Genomic DNA, 16748 nt, shown 5'->3' on the forward strand with positions numbered 1-16748 from the left:
CCTTGAATAATGCAAGGCTTGATATTAACTCAGGGCAGAAGCTGGGATCAGGAGGGAAACATGGGGGCCAAACCAGGTGAACATTCCAAGCATTTTTTTTTGTACATCACCCTAGTCTTAGTACATTCATCGGAGTCCAGAACTTCAGAAAACCATCTTGCAGATGGGCCCCAAGAACATGGTACAGGATTTGTAACCTGTGGGATCTGACTGTTAGATTAGGGTTCAACATACCCGCTGTGTTGCATGATTAAGCATCTCTTGCCATGCTGAATCAAACTGCCGTTCCTCATCTTCCAGCAACCTCTGTTCAGCCAGAGAAATGGTCTCTTTGGCTGCCCGCAACACCTCAGTGGCTCTTTGAAAATCCTGAGTAGCCTTCTGGGCCTCCAACTGTGCCTGTGGGGAAACAAGATAAACAGGAAACTTATTTCTTATGAGAATATGTGAAATCAAAAGTCTTTTGACAAAGTTTGATTCAGGACAATTAATGGATTCAATATCCATTCCTTCCATCACTGGTGCACTGTGTTTGCAATCTCTAGGATACACTGCAGTAGCTCACTACGGTTACTTCAACTGTCTCTACCAAGTCCACGAACTCTACCACCAAGAATGTCAAGAAAAGTAACGTCATCACCTGCAAATTTTCCTCCAAGTCACACATCATCCTGGCTTGGACATATATCACTTTCCTTCATTGTCATTGAGTCAAAATTTTGGAATTCCCCACCTAACCCTGGGAGCGGCATCATCACAAGGATAGCAGCATTTCATGAAGTTACCCACCTTCTCAAGGAAACTAACGATAAGCAATGAAGGTTAGCCTTCCTGGCGATACCCATATTCCAAGAACAAATATATTTAAAAAGAATGAAGCAAGAATGTGAGAGATATTAAGCAAAACATGGCATAGGGAGGAGGGTAGAGAGAGTCACTAGGAACCATGACTAAACAATGGTCCACTCTAGTTTTTATGCCTAGTCTTTGAAACGAAGACAAGGGCACTGGACAAAGCATTACCACATTGTGGGGATTATTTTTAAATTCTTTTTAAACTGTATAATATTTTTCAGATGAATATGAGGAAAAAGGCACCAATGACTTGATCCAAAGGTCATGGCTTTAAGTCCCACACCCAAGACTTGAGCACAACATCTAGGCTGCCACTCCGATGCAGTGATGCACTCCCTTCATACTGTCTTTTCGATGGGATATTAAACTGAAGCCCCATCTTCCCTCTCAGGTGGAATTAAAAGATCATATTTGAAGAGGAGTTAGGGAGATTTCCCAGTTTCCTAACCAACATTTATCCATCAGCCAACCCGTAAAACAAACAATCTAAGTGCTGCTTGTGGGACCTTGCTGAGTTGTGACATTTCCTACATTCAACAGTGAAGTGACGATACTTCAAGATTACTTAATTGGCTGCACTCTGGAATGTTGAGGTTATGAAAGGCACTATATAAATGCAAGTCTTTTTTTTAAATCGAGGGCAGTATATTAAGACACTAATCAGTGCAAGTGTTCACATTTATCAGTCCCACGGTATGACCAACAAATGTAGATCAGTTAAACATTAATTAAAAAGAAGGTATAGGAGGGAACTTTAAAAAGGATAAGGGGAAGCAGGTTCGGTGCATGTGACAGGTCCTGAATCCCCAGATGAAATGGGGATCAAATACCATGCTATTGGCATCAATCTGAGCCACACAGTCATCCAGCCAATTAGCCCCCAAGCTGCTGTGGCAACATACACTTTTACATACGTGTTGTAGTGCAGAGCTATGAATAGTGATGGAAGAGGCTCCAGTTTTCTTTCCATCATATGGTTGACCAAGAACCTCTCCCGCTTTTACCACCCACCATTGGCGTGTGTTGGAAGGATTTACAAGTAGATAATCAAACTGTTTGGCTGCATTATGAACATACCTTCTGTGGCCATGGAGTGACACTTGAACCCGGAACTTCTGACTCAGGGGCAGGAATGAGACCCACTGTTCCACAAGGCCTCTCTTCAAAATTCCAATAACTGAAATACCATGTCAAACTTGCATGCAATCATTAGCGCAAGATCATAATTTATGATGCAGGACAATTTACAAGACCAAAACTTTCTGAGACCCTCATTTTGTACAATATAAACCCATCTAGCAGATCCTATAGCACAGTATAGTAAGAATGTGCTCATACAAACGTATGAATTATGAGCAGGAGTAGGTCATTCAGCCCCTCAAACCTACTCCACCATTCTAAAAAAATCATGGCTTATTTGATTTTGGTCTCAACTACATATTCCCACCTATCCCCAATAACTTTTGACTCCCTTGTTAGTCAAGAACCTATCTACCTTTGCCTTAAAATTATTCAATGACAGCCTCCGTCACTCTCTGGGGAAGAGAGTTCCAGAGGCTCTCAACACTCAGAAAAATTTTCTCATTTCGTCGTAAATAGGAGACCCCTTATTTTTATGCTGTCATCTAGTTCCAGTCTCCCCCATTAGGGGAACCATCCTTTCAGCATCCATCCTGTCAAGTTCCCTCAGAACCTTGTATGTTACAACAAGATCATCTCTCATTCTTCTAACTCCAATGGATACTGGCCCAACTTGTCCGACTTTTCCTTATAAAATAACCTCTTTAACCCAGATATCAGTTGAGTGAACCTTCTTTGAACCGCTTCTAAAGCATTTATATCCTTTCTTAATAAGGAGACTAAAACTGTACACAGTATTCTAGATGTGGTCTGGCCAAAGCCCTATACAACTGTGGCAAAACATCCCTACTTTTATATTCTATTCCCTTTGCAATAAACAACAACATTCCATTTGCCTTCCTAATCACTTGCTGTACCTGCATACTAACTTTTTGTGATTCATGCACCAGGACATCCAAACCCCTCTGTGCTTCAGAGTTCTGTAATTTCCCTCCATTTAAATAATATGCTGCTCTTCTATTTGTCCTGTCAAAGTGGACAAGTTCATATTTTCTCACTTTATACTCTATCTGCCAAATTTTTGCTTGTTCTCTTAACCTTTCTATGTCCCTTTGCAGATTCCTTACATCCTCTTCACAACTTACTTTCCTACCTATCTTTGTATCATCAGTAAATTTAGCAGCCATACATTTGGTTCCTTCATCCAATTCATTGATATAAATTGTAAATAGTTGAGGCCCCAGCACTGATCCCTATGGTACTCCAGTCGTCACATCTTGCTGACCAGAACATGACTCATTTATGCCTACTTTCTGTTTCCTATTAGCTAACCAATCCTCGATCTGACCTTTGCTCACATTTCTTTCTTGGCCTAAACATACTTTGCTAGATCTCAAACCCGCCTGAGTGTTCCAAACAAACTACTGATATAGCAATGATCACACTGAATGGTTAAAGAATTTAGTTGTTGCTGAAGTTCTGCTAACTTCTCTCACAGCAGAGGAATGTGTTCTGAATAAAAAGATTGGCAACAATTGCCAGAAGCAGTGTGACTGTTCCTCGGTCCCCACAAGTCATCGTGAATTATGAGTGGTTAGAATGAATGGCTTGACTGATAAACTCAATTCATTTCACAATGGGTCACGTCATAGTCTTCTGAATGAATTAGCATAAAGCCTGCATTGTTGGCCAGTTGAGCAGGCTCTGTCCACAATGGGAACAATGAATCCTGCAAAGGAGCCTGAAGCCTTCTTTAAATGGGTTGGCAAGTACCATTTGCGAACAGCAAGACAACATTCCAATACAGCTCAGTAGGAAATGCAAATTATGACATCGCTCTTTTTGCCTTCCCTGGTGATATTCCACATCTCTTCTCATTTCACCACATAACACACACTGCACTTCAAAAAGGTAATGCATTGCATAAAGGGCTTTGATGTGGTGAGGTGCAATATCAATGTAAGAGTTATCACAGCATAGAAGGTACAACACAAGAAATAGGCCATTCAGCCCATTTTCTGGCATTTACCCTCCACAAACCCATATTGCTTGAGGGAAAAATTGCTCCCACAAACTAAACTTCAACATACCCAATCCACCCATAAAAGTAATGTAACAATTAATAGGGGGAGGAAACGAGAGGATTGATTAGCTTCTGAGGATATGGCAGTGTGAAATGTCCACTAGTGAATGGCACTTCAAAGGTAGGACTCCACGGTTAAAAGGCCAGATACGTTTTTAATTTTAAAAACAAAATTATTTCAGAAGGAATTTTCCCAGTAGACCAAGCAGTCAAAGCCTTCAGAAACACAAAAATTAAGACAAGAACCGAAGTGGCTTATTCTAAAATAGGCTAGTAACCTAGCAACCACTTCCTGTCAGAAACCTAGGCTCTCAACCTTAAAGCCACCAGATGCTCTACATATGGTTCAAATGCCCTAACAATGTTAGATTCATTTTGCATAAACACATAAAATAAATAAAAGGTGCTGAAAATTATGAGGGGGTTTGATAGAGCAGATAGAGAGAAACTCTTTTTACTTACTGGTACTGCAGAATCTGTACACACTTTTTTAAAAATACTAAACATCCCCATAGATCATAAGGGTCAAACATTACAGATCAACATTATAAATGGAACTTATACTATATTAGGCTGCAGGGTTCAAAGATAAATGTACAGAATTAGCAAACAGAGAGGCAGGGTCTTTTTTAAATAAAATTGTTGTTTTCTTTTGGATTATTTTCTCTTTTCTGCTCGCTTCCCTCTCTGTTGATATACAATTGGGTAATTTGTCTTCCTTGGCATGGTCACCCATTGGATTTTGTTATTCTTAGTTTCTGTTAATTTTATTTTATTTTTCCTCCTCTCCACATTCTGTTTCTCCAGCTAGATTCTCACGCTGTATGAAGATTATCCATAACAAGAATTTCCTTCCCTTGATCCTCAGAATTAATCCTTCATAGCAACCCTGAGCACCAAGACTCTCAGATTTCATTGGTTGACACGGTTTACCATTCAGCAATACTGGCTGCTGATTTAAGATGCTGGATAGACATACATGGGGCAATTTTAACCACCAAAAAATGGGTGTGTTGGAGTCAGGTGGGGTGTTAAAATTTTAAAAATCTGAAGCCCAATGCCCCACTCCACCCACGTCCAGTTTTAACAGTGGTGGGAATTGGGCAGGCAGCAAACCCACACACAGGAGGTGGGTTGACTACTTAAATACTTTATTGAGGCTGCATGCCTCATGTAACCTGCCTTCCAGGTTTAACCCGTGTCTGCACAGCAGCTGAAAAGAGGCAAGGACAGCTTCCCAGAAAAGGGAAGCGTCTTTATGGCATGGCGTCTGGGCCAAGGGGAGCAGGAGTGCTTTCTCCCAGCCCACCAAGCCTACGCTAGGAAGAAAACCACATTTGCACCTCTTCTAACCCACCCCAGCTTGCTCATAAAACCAACTCCATCAATATAAGGCCACAGACTTGCCATTAGATTCACACTCAGCTGGCTGGGATTACACCACAGCTACTAGTCGAAGACCATTATCTCTCAAATCAATTCCAGTCTCAGTGGATTTGGCTTATGCCCAGCTGCAATCACGACTCTCTCAGCCGGCAGAGACTTGGCTCATGTAAATACGGCCATTAAATTTACACCTTTCTTAATGCTACTAATCACTTCACAGGAACACAGGACAAGTAACCCCAATCATCATCCGGAACAAGTTTCGGAAATCCACGTCCAAAGACAACAAAAGAGGAAATTTGAACAGAGCAGGATTCCGGCAGATGAGGGGGTTGTGGGACAAGTGTCAAACCTTCCGAGACCTTGGAAAGCAAGGCCCAGGTAACTTTAACATTTTAACACCTGGGCCTCATCTGCGCAGGCAAGAGGCAGTTGACCAGGCAACTAGTGGGAGCAGAGGTTCATCAGTCAAAGGCACTAAAGGGATGCTTGCTAGCAAGAACACAAGTGACAGGGTTGAGGTGGTGGGGAGCATATGAGGAGGAACGCTGAGCAGGGGAGACATCAGCTATCCTTCTAATGCCTTTATCACCTGCTCAGGGGAGCGGGCTTAAATTGCTACCTGGAGGAATTTGGGCAGGACATCAACAGGTACATAAGAAATAGGAGCAGGAATAGACCTTACAGCTCCTTGAGACTTCTCCACCACTCAATTCAAACATAGCTGTTCTTCTGCCTCAACTCGACTTTCCTGCCCTTGCACCCAGTAGGGCAGACAGGCCATCAGTTTAATGTCTCATGCTACAGACAGAATTTGTGTGGACCCTTCCTGTCCATAATCAGGATGTTTATATTTAATCTGGGTGTGTTTCCTTACTCTCAAGAGTGATTTTTCCTAATTTAAAATACATTCCAGCAGGATTTTAGCTGATTTTAAAAATAAAGATTATTTCTTTTCACACACTTGTCCTGGATGTTTAAATGCAATGTCTCAATCACCTGTCTCACTCACACACACAGAGATTAGTTACAGATGAATTTAAAGCTGTAATTATAAAAATGGAATTTATAACTCAGTCTCTATGTTGATGCAGGCCTGATGTCTTCTCAGCTGAGTTGATACTTTAGTTGGAGTGACGGTCTTTTAGAAACAAAGGGTTCTCATGAAGCTGCAAAGTCTCTTGTAGACAAATAGCCAGGAGATTTATTCTCAGATGGACTTGGAAGCTGGAACAAATACATTACTTTGGCTGCATTAGAAAGCTTTAAGCTGAGACGGTCCAGCTGTTTCAGATGGTTTTCTGCTGGGTTTGTTTTGTTCTGTCCCTGAAAGACAGGTTCAGTCATATAACTGCAGGGTTAACACTGGGCATTTGCTCTTATCTCTGCCCCAACTTGAGTTCAAATATTCTCCTTTGCTCAATATGCACTTGGAGACCAAAAGTCTAAAGATCCCATATCACTCAAACGCTAGTTCATCCTTAAACAATGAGATATGTAAACTTTACAGATGGCTGCAATGTTCCCATATTCAGGTCCATATTTAACTAAGTATTGGCCATAGAATCGAAAACTGTCCACAGTTTAAATGCCCATAGTCACATGTTAATTTGCAGCCATCTTAACAGGTTTTGTGGCCATTTTCACGATACATGATCTTACAGTGCTTAATATCCAATATCCTCATGCTTGTACTGAATATGACACTCGTCCAAAGCTCACACCTTTGTCAGGACAGCATTCCCTCAGAACACCCAGTGTCAGCTAAGGTTATAAACGCAAGTCTTTGGAGTGGGACCTGAGCCCACAACCTTTTGCCTCAGAGGCAAGGGAGTTATCATTGAGCCGCAACTGATTCAGGTAACATCACTCACCCAGTTTAACTGCCCACCAGTTGGTTGCATTAAAAGTAGCCCTTAAGGGGGAAATTCTATCACCAGACAGCAGTGGGTTATTTGCCAGTTTTACACTGGCCTAGTTTTCCTTCAATAAAGCAGAAAATGGGATGGAGTGTGAGAATGGGGCAGGGAGTTAAATGGGATGCTAATCCCTAGTCACCTCTCTATAACCTTGGCTGGAACAATTAAAATTAGCCTCTCAACGTATTCAGATTGAAGGTTTCCTTCAAACTCTCTTAATTAAAGCTATAAAACGATTCACCATTTTGTTACACAAATCTTGAGGAAATCTTCCCTCTACGTGGTTTAAAATTAAACTATTGAATTTTCTATCTTTGCAATCTTCATTCTAAAAACAAAACAGAGCAGCACAGAATTTCCTTCAGAACAATTTACACCCTGAAAGAGCTACCACAGGAAGAACAAAAACAAGTCGATAAGGAACCTGTGTCACACTCTATTGACCCTCCGAATGGAAGGGCACAAGTGCCTGAATACAAAGATTACCTTGTTGAACAGTAGTAACTTACACCCAGTTAGGCTGCAAGTAAGTCTGGTTTTCTCGGTATTGGCTGCCTCCAAGAAAACCAATCCTGAAGTGATGGACCTTAAGTATGCTTCGGTCCCCTGGACAGGCTTTGGGAGCTACACGATTTTTTGTCCTTTCTCCATTCCCAATATAGCAGGTGACACAATTGCTGCTCGTAATGAGAGTATGCTTCCTGGCCACCATATTGGAGGCTGTTCAGCAACCCACCCCCACCCCAAGAAATAGCCAAATATCTAAACTCACAATATTAAGTACCATTCTTCTGCACAGCACTCAGTACTGCCATACTCTTGCACTCAAATCAAAGTTGGAACCTTACACTGTGGGGAAGCATAGATTTAAGGGAAATATTCCCTCTAAGCTGCACAGCCATACAACAACCTGGAAGTCCCTGTGCAGACTGTACACATCAGCCCCTTTAACTTGTCGTGCGTGTGCATATACACAAATTAAATTCAAAGGGACTGCACGGTCCAAAAAAATTAAAGGCACTTCGCTTATGGCTGATCTGATTAATGTTATAAGACAATAAAGGGGACAGATTGTCTTCAAATTGACAGTTCTTCTGATTAAATAGTTTAGGGAGGTGCAATTTTAAGGCCAGGATTTTCCCATCGGCGACCTGGGGCGGGGCGCGCTCGCTGACAGGAAAATGATGGAACCCCTAATGTCATCCCGGTCCCTTTAAATTTTCAGGAAGGCGGGCTGACAGTGAAATCAGCTGTTCATCCGCCAACCTGTCAATGGCCAATTGGGGCCATTGACAGGCTAATTAAGATTGTTAAAGTCCTGCCCGTCCAACCTTAAGGCTGGCGGGCAGGCCAGGAGCCCCAGTGGGCTCCTGATAATACATGAAACTCCATCCAATGGCGGGATGAGGTTTCATGTCTGTTTCTAAAAAGTTTCATAAAGTTTATGTGTTTCTTATTAACATGTCCCATCTCGTGTGACATTGTCACATGAGGGGGACATGTTAATAATTTTAGTATTTTTCTATTTTTGGAATTTTTTTTACCTGTCAGTAATCTCCCTGAGACAGCACTTGGTCTCAGGGAGCAGTGCGCTCTTTTGTGCACATGCGCGAAAAAGCGCACTTTAATAGTTGGGGAGTCCATCCCCGCCCCCCCCCCCCCCCCCCCCCCCCCCCGACCCAGCAAAGGGTCGGGCAGGCAGCTGGGCAGGCCTTATTTGGCCCGCCCACTCAAAACGGCGGCGGGCCCCGTTTCGGTGGCGGAGTTCGGCTGCCTGCCCGCCCGCCCACCAAGGGCAAAATTCTGCCTTAAGTTGCATAAGGCCATATCTAGGTTAGATGTATGGAGGTGGCTCTTTTCTCAACAAACAGTGGACCTCTGGAAACAATTATGGCTTATGTGGTGGTACTGATTTGCTGAATTCTTTCAAACGTGAACTGGGCCTATTTCTGGATAGGGGGAGATCACCTCTAACAATTGGTAAGCAAGGAATTGAGGACCAGTGTGCTCTCCAAGGCTAGTTATTATCACCTGCTGGGGAATGTTGGAGAGGAATTTCCTAGATTTATTTCCCCAAATTGGCCTGGGTTTTTGATCTGTTTTTACACCTCTCCCAGGAGACCACCTGTTTTGGGGTGGTGTGGAGTTTGTAGATATTGTGACACACAAGGGGCTGAATTTGCCACTTCACAGTGTGTAATATGGGGCATGATGACATAGCGTGTCATTTTTGAAGTCATCACGCCAGTTTGCAACTTCATTGACTGCAGGGACTGCTCATGTGAATGAGCAGAGGAGCCTTTTGGAGATTGTTTCATCAGGAGGACTCTCCTCTGACTGAGAGGGCTTTTGTGATTAATTTTTTTCCTGTCCATTACCCAGGGGTGTAAAGTCTCTGGGACAGATGGGCATTGTGGTATCACTGGAGACACAATCTCCAGTGAGGAGGAGAGAAGGATTAGGGGGAGGAGAAGGGTGAGAGGAAGAAGGGAACACAGGGAGGCTCAGAATGTTGTGGTTTTACAGGTTTTACAGACAGAAGAATGAGACCCTGAGGGTCAGAATGCACTCAGAGACCCTCGGAAGTGGCAGAGACAATCTTACGCTGCCCCATGAGTATACAGGCAGCAGTTTTGTTACCTGCAACTAAGGGACTCAGCGCAGGAGAAGACTGAGGCTTTCAAGAGCCACTGCAACATCACTTTGTGAGATGCTCGCAGGGGAGATCTCATCCAAATGCATTGGAGACCACCTGATGCCTGTCACATTGAAGGTCACAGGCTCATTCTAGGCAACCTGTGGAGACCTCAGTGGGATAACACAGCCTGCTGCACACTACTGCATCTGTGAACACCATGCTGCAATGTTCCAAAGAGCTGTGAATTACATCTCCTTCACACAGGATGTCCACAGTCAAATGGATATAGCCTATGCTAATGCGTCATAAGGTGATCCTGCTAACTAGATCAATTGCTTGAAATGCACAATGGAAGCTGTCCTTGACCATATGTCCTTGTGAAACCATGCTAGCTCTGATGAGCAAGCAAACCTCAATTACCTCCTGCATTTGCTGGCAAGACCTGTAGCACACTGGGCCAAGATAGCTCATACTGATGCCTTACCCACCCTGGCTGACCTCATGTCGTCATTGAGCCTTTTGTGGCACTGGGACCAAGTCCTTCATACCCCACCCACACTGCTGACCGCTTCGGCCACCAGCTCCCACACTGCATGACTCTGGCTGGGCTTTCTACTCTTGCCAGTGGTTGGCACGAGCTGGTCATGTCAATCATACACTGCACGCAGGAGGGCACCAAGAGCGGCTTCACTGAATCTGAGAGCTGGTTTGGCCCCTCTAGAACGCTTCTCCCCTCGCTCTGATGATGTGGACATCTATGTAATACAAATGGACAACTCCTTATTTATTCCCCCCTAAAATTAGAGTTTGTTAGAAAACTAATCTCTAGAAAAAAATTTCTGTCCTACAATCAAGCTTTCATAATTTTTTTTTACTTCTCGTGATGAATGAACTTATAAAATGCTCATTGTCAGCACAGTTGGAACATCAAACATCGCCATTATACATCCTTGCCCTGCCGGATTTCAAATGAAAGAGTTTACAAAGTGCTCCACACTGTGCATTAGAATGAAATGCTAAATCAGGTCACAGCTCCCACATTCCAGATACCTCATTTTAATTCTACAATTATAAAAGGAAACAATGAGAGAATATAGGTCACTCTTTAATCAAAAACTTCAGAAAAAATTATACCACAACTAGGTGACTAATTGAAATGGGATTCTGTGCTCAATTTTTTGGAAAGCATTTCTTGAATAGAACAAAGAATAACAACTTAATATCAAACAATGCTTTTTTTGGATTCAATTCCATTTATTTGTTAATGAAATTGTAATTTGCTGGCATTTTGTAGATTAGAACTATATAGGAGATGTCCAAGTTCACTTTTTACTCTAATAAAAAGACCTACATTTATATAGTGCTTTTCATGACCACCAGATAACTCAAAGTGCCTTACAGCCAATGGAATATGATATGTTATATTGTTGTAATGTAGGAAATGCAGCAGCCAATTTGCACACAGCAAACCCTGAAAAGCAGCAACATTATAACAACCAGACAATCGTTTTTTGTGATGTTGATTGTGGGATAAATATTGACCAGGACACTGAGGATAACTTACCTGCTCTCCAAAATAATGCCTTGGGTTCCTTTATCTCCACTCAAGTAGGGAGATGGAACCTCACTTGAACATCTCATCAGAAAGATGGCACCTCTGACAGTACAGCACTCCCTCAATATTGCACTGGAGTGACAGCCTTAATCTTTTATTTATGCAAAATACTAGCTGACCTCCTGTTGCATTACAAACATGAATCAAGGCTAACTATAAAATTAAAACCTTGTATTTATAAAGCACCTTTCATGATGTCAGGACAGCCTAAAGCATTTTACAACCAATGGCAATGAGTGAAGGCCTTAAAAATAAATAGGTTCCTATGCGATTTGTAGGGCCCCAAAACACAACTGAACATTAAATGCCTGAACCAATGGCTTTTAAAGAGAATGACGCAGGGAGCCCAGAAAACACCAACAAAATCCCATGGCATGGATTTTTGTGAGGTCAGGTGAAGAGCGAGCACTGGAAGCCTGCTATTCAAATTAAAGTGAAAAGTAACCATGAATATGATTCAGGATTCCTGCAGGTGACATTGGGCAGGGATTGGGCAAACCTGCAAACTGAAAGAGAAATGAACTAGCAATCTTATGCTATTCAAGGTTGGAAGAAGCCATTAACATAAAAGGCACGAGTATGAATTTATTCAGCAGGAGATTTGAATTTCAAGCAGACTTTAACTTTTGTTTGAAAGATTTGGATTTTGAAAGAACTTGCATTTATTTGGCTCATTACACAACCTAAAGATGCACAAAGTGTTTTTCGACCAGTTAAGAGCTTTACAAATGCAGTCGCTGTTGTAATGTCAGAAGCGTGGCGGCCAACTTACGCACAGCAGGATCTCACAAACAGAAAATAGATAAAGACTAGATAATTGGCTTAGTGATATTTATTGAAGAATAAATATTGGCCAGAACACGAGGGAAATCTCTGCTGTTCTTCGTCAAGTTATCTTTGGATTAAACAGTCTGAAGTGTGATGTTACATCAAACTTGCAGAGATTGGGGGAAGGGGGAAATAGGACTGACTGGATTGCCCTACAGAGAGTTGGCATGGACTAGGATGGGTCAAATGGCCTACTTCAGTGTCACAATGACTCTTAAGTAATCCTTTATTGTTCCTTCTCACTATCCAAGAGTATCTCTGGAGAAACATCCTTATTGAATAGGGAAAATAATAATAAAAAAGTTCATCCCCCTTACCAGTCGTGTAACTCGCCTGGCTTCCCAGTAAGGCTTGGAATCATCTACAGCTTTTCCCACCTTCTTACTGGCTTCATCGAGCTTCACAGTAGCTTCAACTAAAACAGTTCGAAACTTCTGCCGAGCTTCCTGCAAGACAAATAACAAAACTAGTCAAGCACAAAAATACCCAGCAGCAGCAAACAGTTTTAATACTTAAAAAGAGAGGTACAAGCTTCAGTCTGCAGTAAACAATGAAAAATAACATGAGACAAGAATAGGGCAGTCCTAATGCCTACTTCAATTTACATCAGGAGTACAGCTCCCACCCCCATTTACAGCGGGCGCATCGGTGTTAACACTATTTTTCCACCATATAGGATGGTTGCTAAAACCAAAAAGATAATCACCAACAGGTTTGTTAAAATCAGGTAATCTTTACTTAGTAACTGCCTCTCCTACTGGTTAACAGTTGCATCCAGAATCTCATCAGTAAGGTAACCAGATGCAAAAAGCTGTTTGAAAGTACTGAAGGATCCTGATTTCACCCAAAATCAGCACAGGCATTAAAATCAGTAAGAACTTATTTATGAGGCAATAACTTACTGAACTGCCCAAAATAGTCAGCATTGCGTAACACACTACATTTGGCACCTTTGTTTACCTCCTATGGTGATGGAAAGCTGTAATTTGCCTGATATAGGTGGCTGCTTGTAATAAGTGAGGAGAAATATGAAGTGGTGGAGAATATAGTTCACTATAATTCATCCTGACATCTCTCTACAAATTACAAATACTGTCAATAAAAGGAACAGCCCCATTGTGTAACACATTGGAGTTTATCCATCTCTTATCCAAGGTTATTGACTAGGAAGATATTGACGAAAGTTAACCATCAAAATTCATGTCAATTCATGTTATTGGTTTCGCTAGAGTTGTCAGAGTGTAGAACTCCCTGCCACAAATTGTTGGACAGTTGATGTTGGACAACTGCTTGAAACAGGGGAAGATGGAAGGAGCGATAGAAAAATGAAGGGATGATACTGATAGAAAAGGACTTGCATTTTTATAGTAGCAGTCATAACCCAAAGATGTTCCAAGCATTTTTTAAGTGTAGTTAACTGTAGTAATGGGAGAAACACGGCAGCCAATTGGCACATAACAAAATTCCACAAACAGCAGTGAGGTAATGACCAGATAAGATGTTTTTGTGATGTTGGCCAATAAAAATTGGCCAGAACACTGGGGAAAGCTCCTCTACTTCAAAAGGGGTCCAAAAGATCTTTTATGTCCACCCGAGAGGACAGATGGGACCCCAGTTTAACGTCACGGTGCTTCTTTCAGTGCAGCATGCCCTCAGTGCTGCACTGAAGTACCAGCCTGGATTGTGTGCTCAGGTCTCTGGAATGGCCTTAAACACATAACCTTCTGATTCAGAGACAAGAATGCTACCAACCAAGACAAGACTGACAATTAAAAAGAGCACAGAAATAGATGAGAACAGAAAGGGAGAGAGAACCAAATGAGAACAGCAGACAGAGAGAAAACCTACAACACAGAGACAGAGAACTAAAGTGCTTTCCAAATTCTGAATTCTGTCTAATATTTAAGTACCGACAGAAAATCAGCCTAACTTCAAAATTTTCCGTGAGAATTGAATTATATTCATTGCTATGTGTGACAAGTGTTCAACTGAGAACAATCCTTTGACAAATACAATGATGTTCATTTATGAATTATTGTATTCACAGCAATATGCAAAACACCCAGCTGTGAAGGAATTCATCAACGAACACCACTGTCATCAGGCATCTAACTCCCAGAGATCTCCAATGCCGAGTGAGGCCGGCTGATTGGCCATTTAGTTATAGGAACAAGATGAACAACCAAAAGTAGACACAATGCCTCAGTATTCATATCTCAATAGAATATGTTTCCTGAGAACAAATCTAAGATTCAAATAATTAAATTAATGTTCTTGTTAGAATAGCACACAAAGGTTGGGTCCACTCAAAAATGAGCTACAAGCATAGCCCTACAGGCAATGTGAACAGGGCCTCTGCTTTAAGGTGATTCACTAAACTAAATTACATTTTATTCCAAGACATTTACTGGTATTATAAAGGTTCACACTCTGCCAGTTTATAAGATAGGGTCACTGGTGCACAATGCCTGCATCACCAGATCAAGATATTACAGGATGTGCAGCATTGTTTTGTCGATTGTCCTATAATGCTAATAGTTCCATGAAAAGCACAAATCACAGCCTTGAATTTCAGTGAATGATTGGTCAATTTATGGATCAGCCATCCTAGCAAACCAGCAGGAACAGTTGTGTTGATGCATTCAAATGCAATTTAAATACATTTCGTTCAGAAAAGAAAATTTTGAGATACAGTATTGGGGACATGACATGTGGGAATGGTCATATGATTGGGAGGAACAAACGTGTTTGAACCTTTAGTTCAAAGAATTCTCCACCACCGTGGTTTTTCCTTTTTCCTGTCTGCGTCTGTTATAAACTAATTGATTGAATACCATGATGCAACAACTCCATTATCATTGTACTTAATCCTGGAACTCCCTTCCTAACATCACTGTGGGTGAACCTACATCACATGGACTGCAGCAGTTCAAGGTGTGGCAATTAGGGATGGTCAATAAATGCTGGCCCAGCCAGCAACACCTAAATCCCATGAACAAACACATTTTAATAAGTTGTGTACTGGATGGTAGAAGATAAACTAGATGGAATTTGGGATTTGTTTTGTTTAATAATTGCTATTTTCCTGATACAATTCACAAGAATGTCAAGTGACAATGGAAATCAGTTCTCAAAAGGGATCAGCCGCTTGCCAGCATAAAGGCAGTAACCTGCTTTAAAATCTTAAAATTTGGAAATGGAATGGCCTTGGAACCTGGATAGCAGAATGAAACTCAATTCTGCAAATCCACCTTTATAGATTCCACTTGCTGAGTCAGATGACAATACCTGATCCCAGTCTAAGCAAGAGATGGGAATGACAGGGTGTACTGTACGCCCAATATTGGAAATCGTACAAATACTCAAGAGCCGAAAAGAAAGGGAAGTAACAAGGCACAACAAATTCTAGCCATTTAAGTAAATCCAAACACCAGGGGCCTAACCTCCGATACGCTAATGATAAAATTGTGTTTCACTGCTATGATTGTGATAATTGAACATGCAGCTTTAAGACACAAGCATATCCAATGCCCAAAAGCAAGCATAAAATTCCACACAAGACTGCCAAAAGACATTTACTGAAGCTCGAGTGCATGTGCTCGTCATCTCTTATTAAATTTTTACCCACTAGATTTAGCATCAGCGGCTGAATGGTAATTCCTGTAAGCAGACTCCATATCTCTGTATTTGCCCAGCATTGAAGTAAATATTTAATAACATCATGCATTTATATAGTACCTCTGGCACTGGTAAACATCCCAAGGCGTTTTCCGGGAGGGTTATCAAAATTTGACACCGAGCTGCATAAGGAGGTATTACATCTCATGGCCAAGTGTTTGATCAAAGAGCATTTTGAAGAAGAAGAGAGAGATTAAGAAGGGAGAGATTTCAGAAGAGAATTCTAGAGCTTAAGGCCTAGACAGATGAAGGCATGGAGCAATGAAAATTGGGATGTTCAAATGGCCAGAATTGGAGGAATATAGAGATCGGGGGGTTGCGGAGATGCAGGAGGTTATAGACATAAGGAGGGTTGAGGCTGGTGGGGGGGGGTCTGGAATCAGAAAGCTACGATAAGAATTTTAGAATTGAGTCATTGCCAGATCAGAACTAACATAATTCAGCAAATGTAGAGGCGACACATGAATGGGACAATGCGAATTAGGATGAAGCCAGCAGAAATTTGAACAGCTCAGGCTTATAGAGGCTGCAAGGTGGGAGGATAGCTAGGACAGCATTGGAATAATCAAGTCTGGAGGTAACAAATCCAGGGGTGGAGTAAAGTACCATTCCCCATTGTATTGCAGTTTACTGGAATATATCACATGCTGCTTCAAATACCTCTGT

The 16748-nt window shown here is 41.7% G+C and overlaps 1 protein-coding gene across 2 annotated transcripts in view; it reads right to left on the reverse strand.

Moving 5' to 3' along the window:
- The window catches only part of LOC121276584 (SH3 domain-binding protein 5-like), an 82508-nt gene that overhangs the window by 22590 nt on the left and 43170 nt on the right, over positions 1–16748 (reverse strand). For both annotated transcript variants that reach the window (XM_041185167.1, XM_041185166.1), the window contains 2 exons: positions 12722–12850; positions 235–399 (listed from right to left, as the gene is read on the reverse strand). In XM_041185167.1, coding sequence (XP_041041101.1) covers positions 235–258 — 24 coding nt within the window. In that variant the 5' untranslated portion in view covers positions 259–399; positions 12722–12850. The remainder of the gene's footprint in view (positions 1–234; positions 400–12721; positions 12851–16748) is intronic.

Source organism: Carcharodon carcharias, chromosome 3 (genome assembly GCF_017639515.1).
Source record: "Carcharodon carcharias isolate sCarCar2 chromosome 3, sCarCar2.pri, whole genome shotgun sequence".
Classification (NCBI taxonomy): Eukaryota; Metazoa; Chordata; class Chondrichthyes; order Lamniformes; family Lamnidae; genus Carcharodon; species Carcharodon carcharias.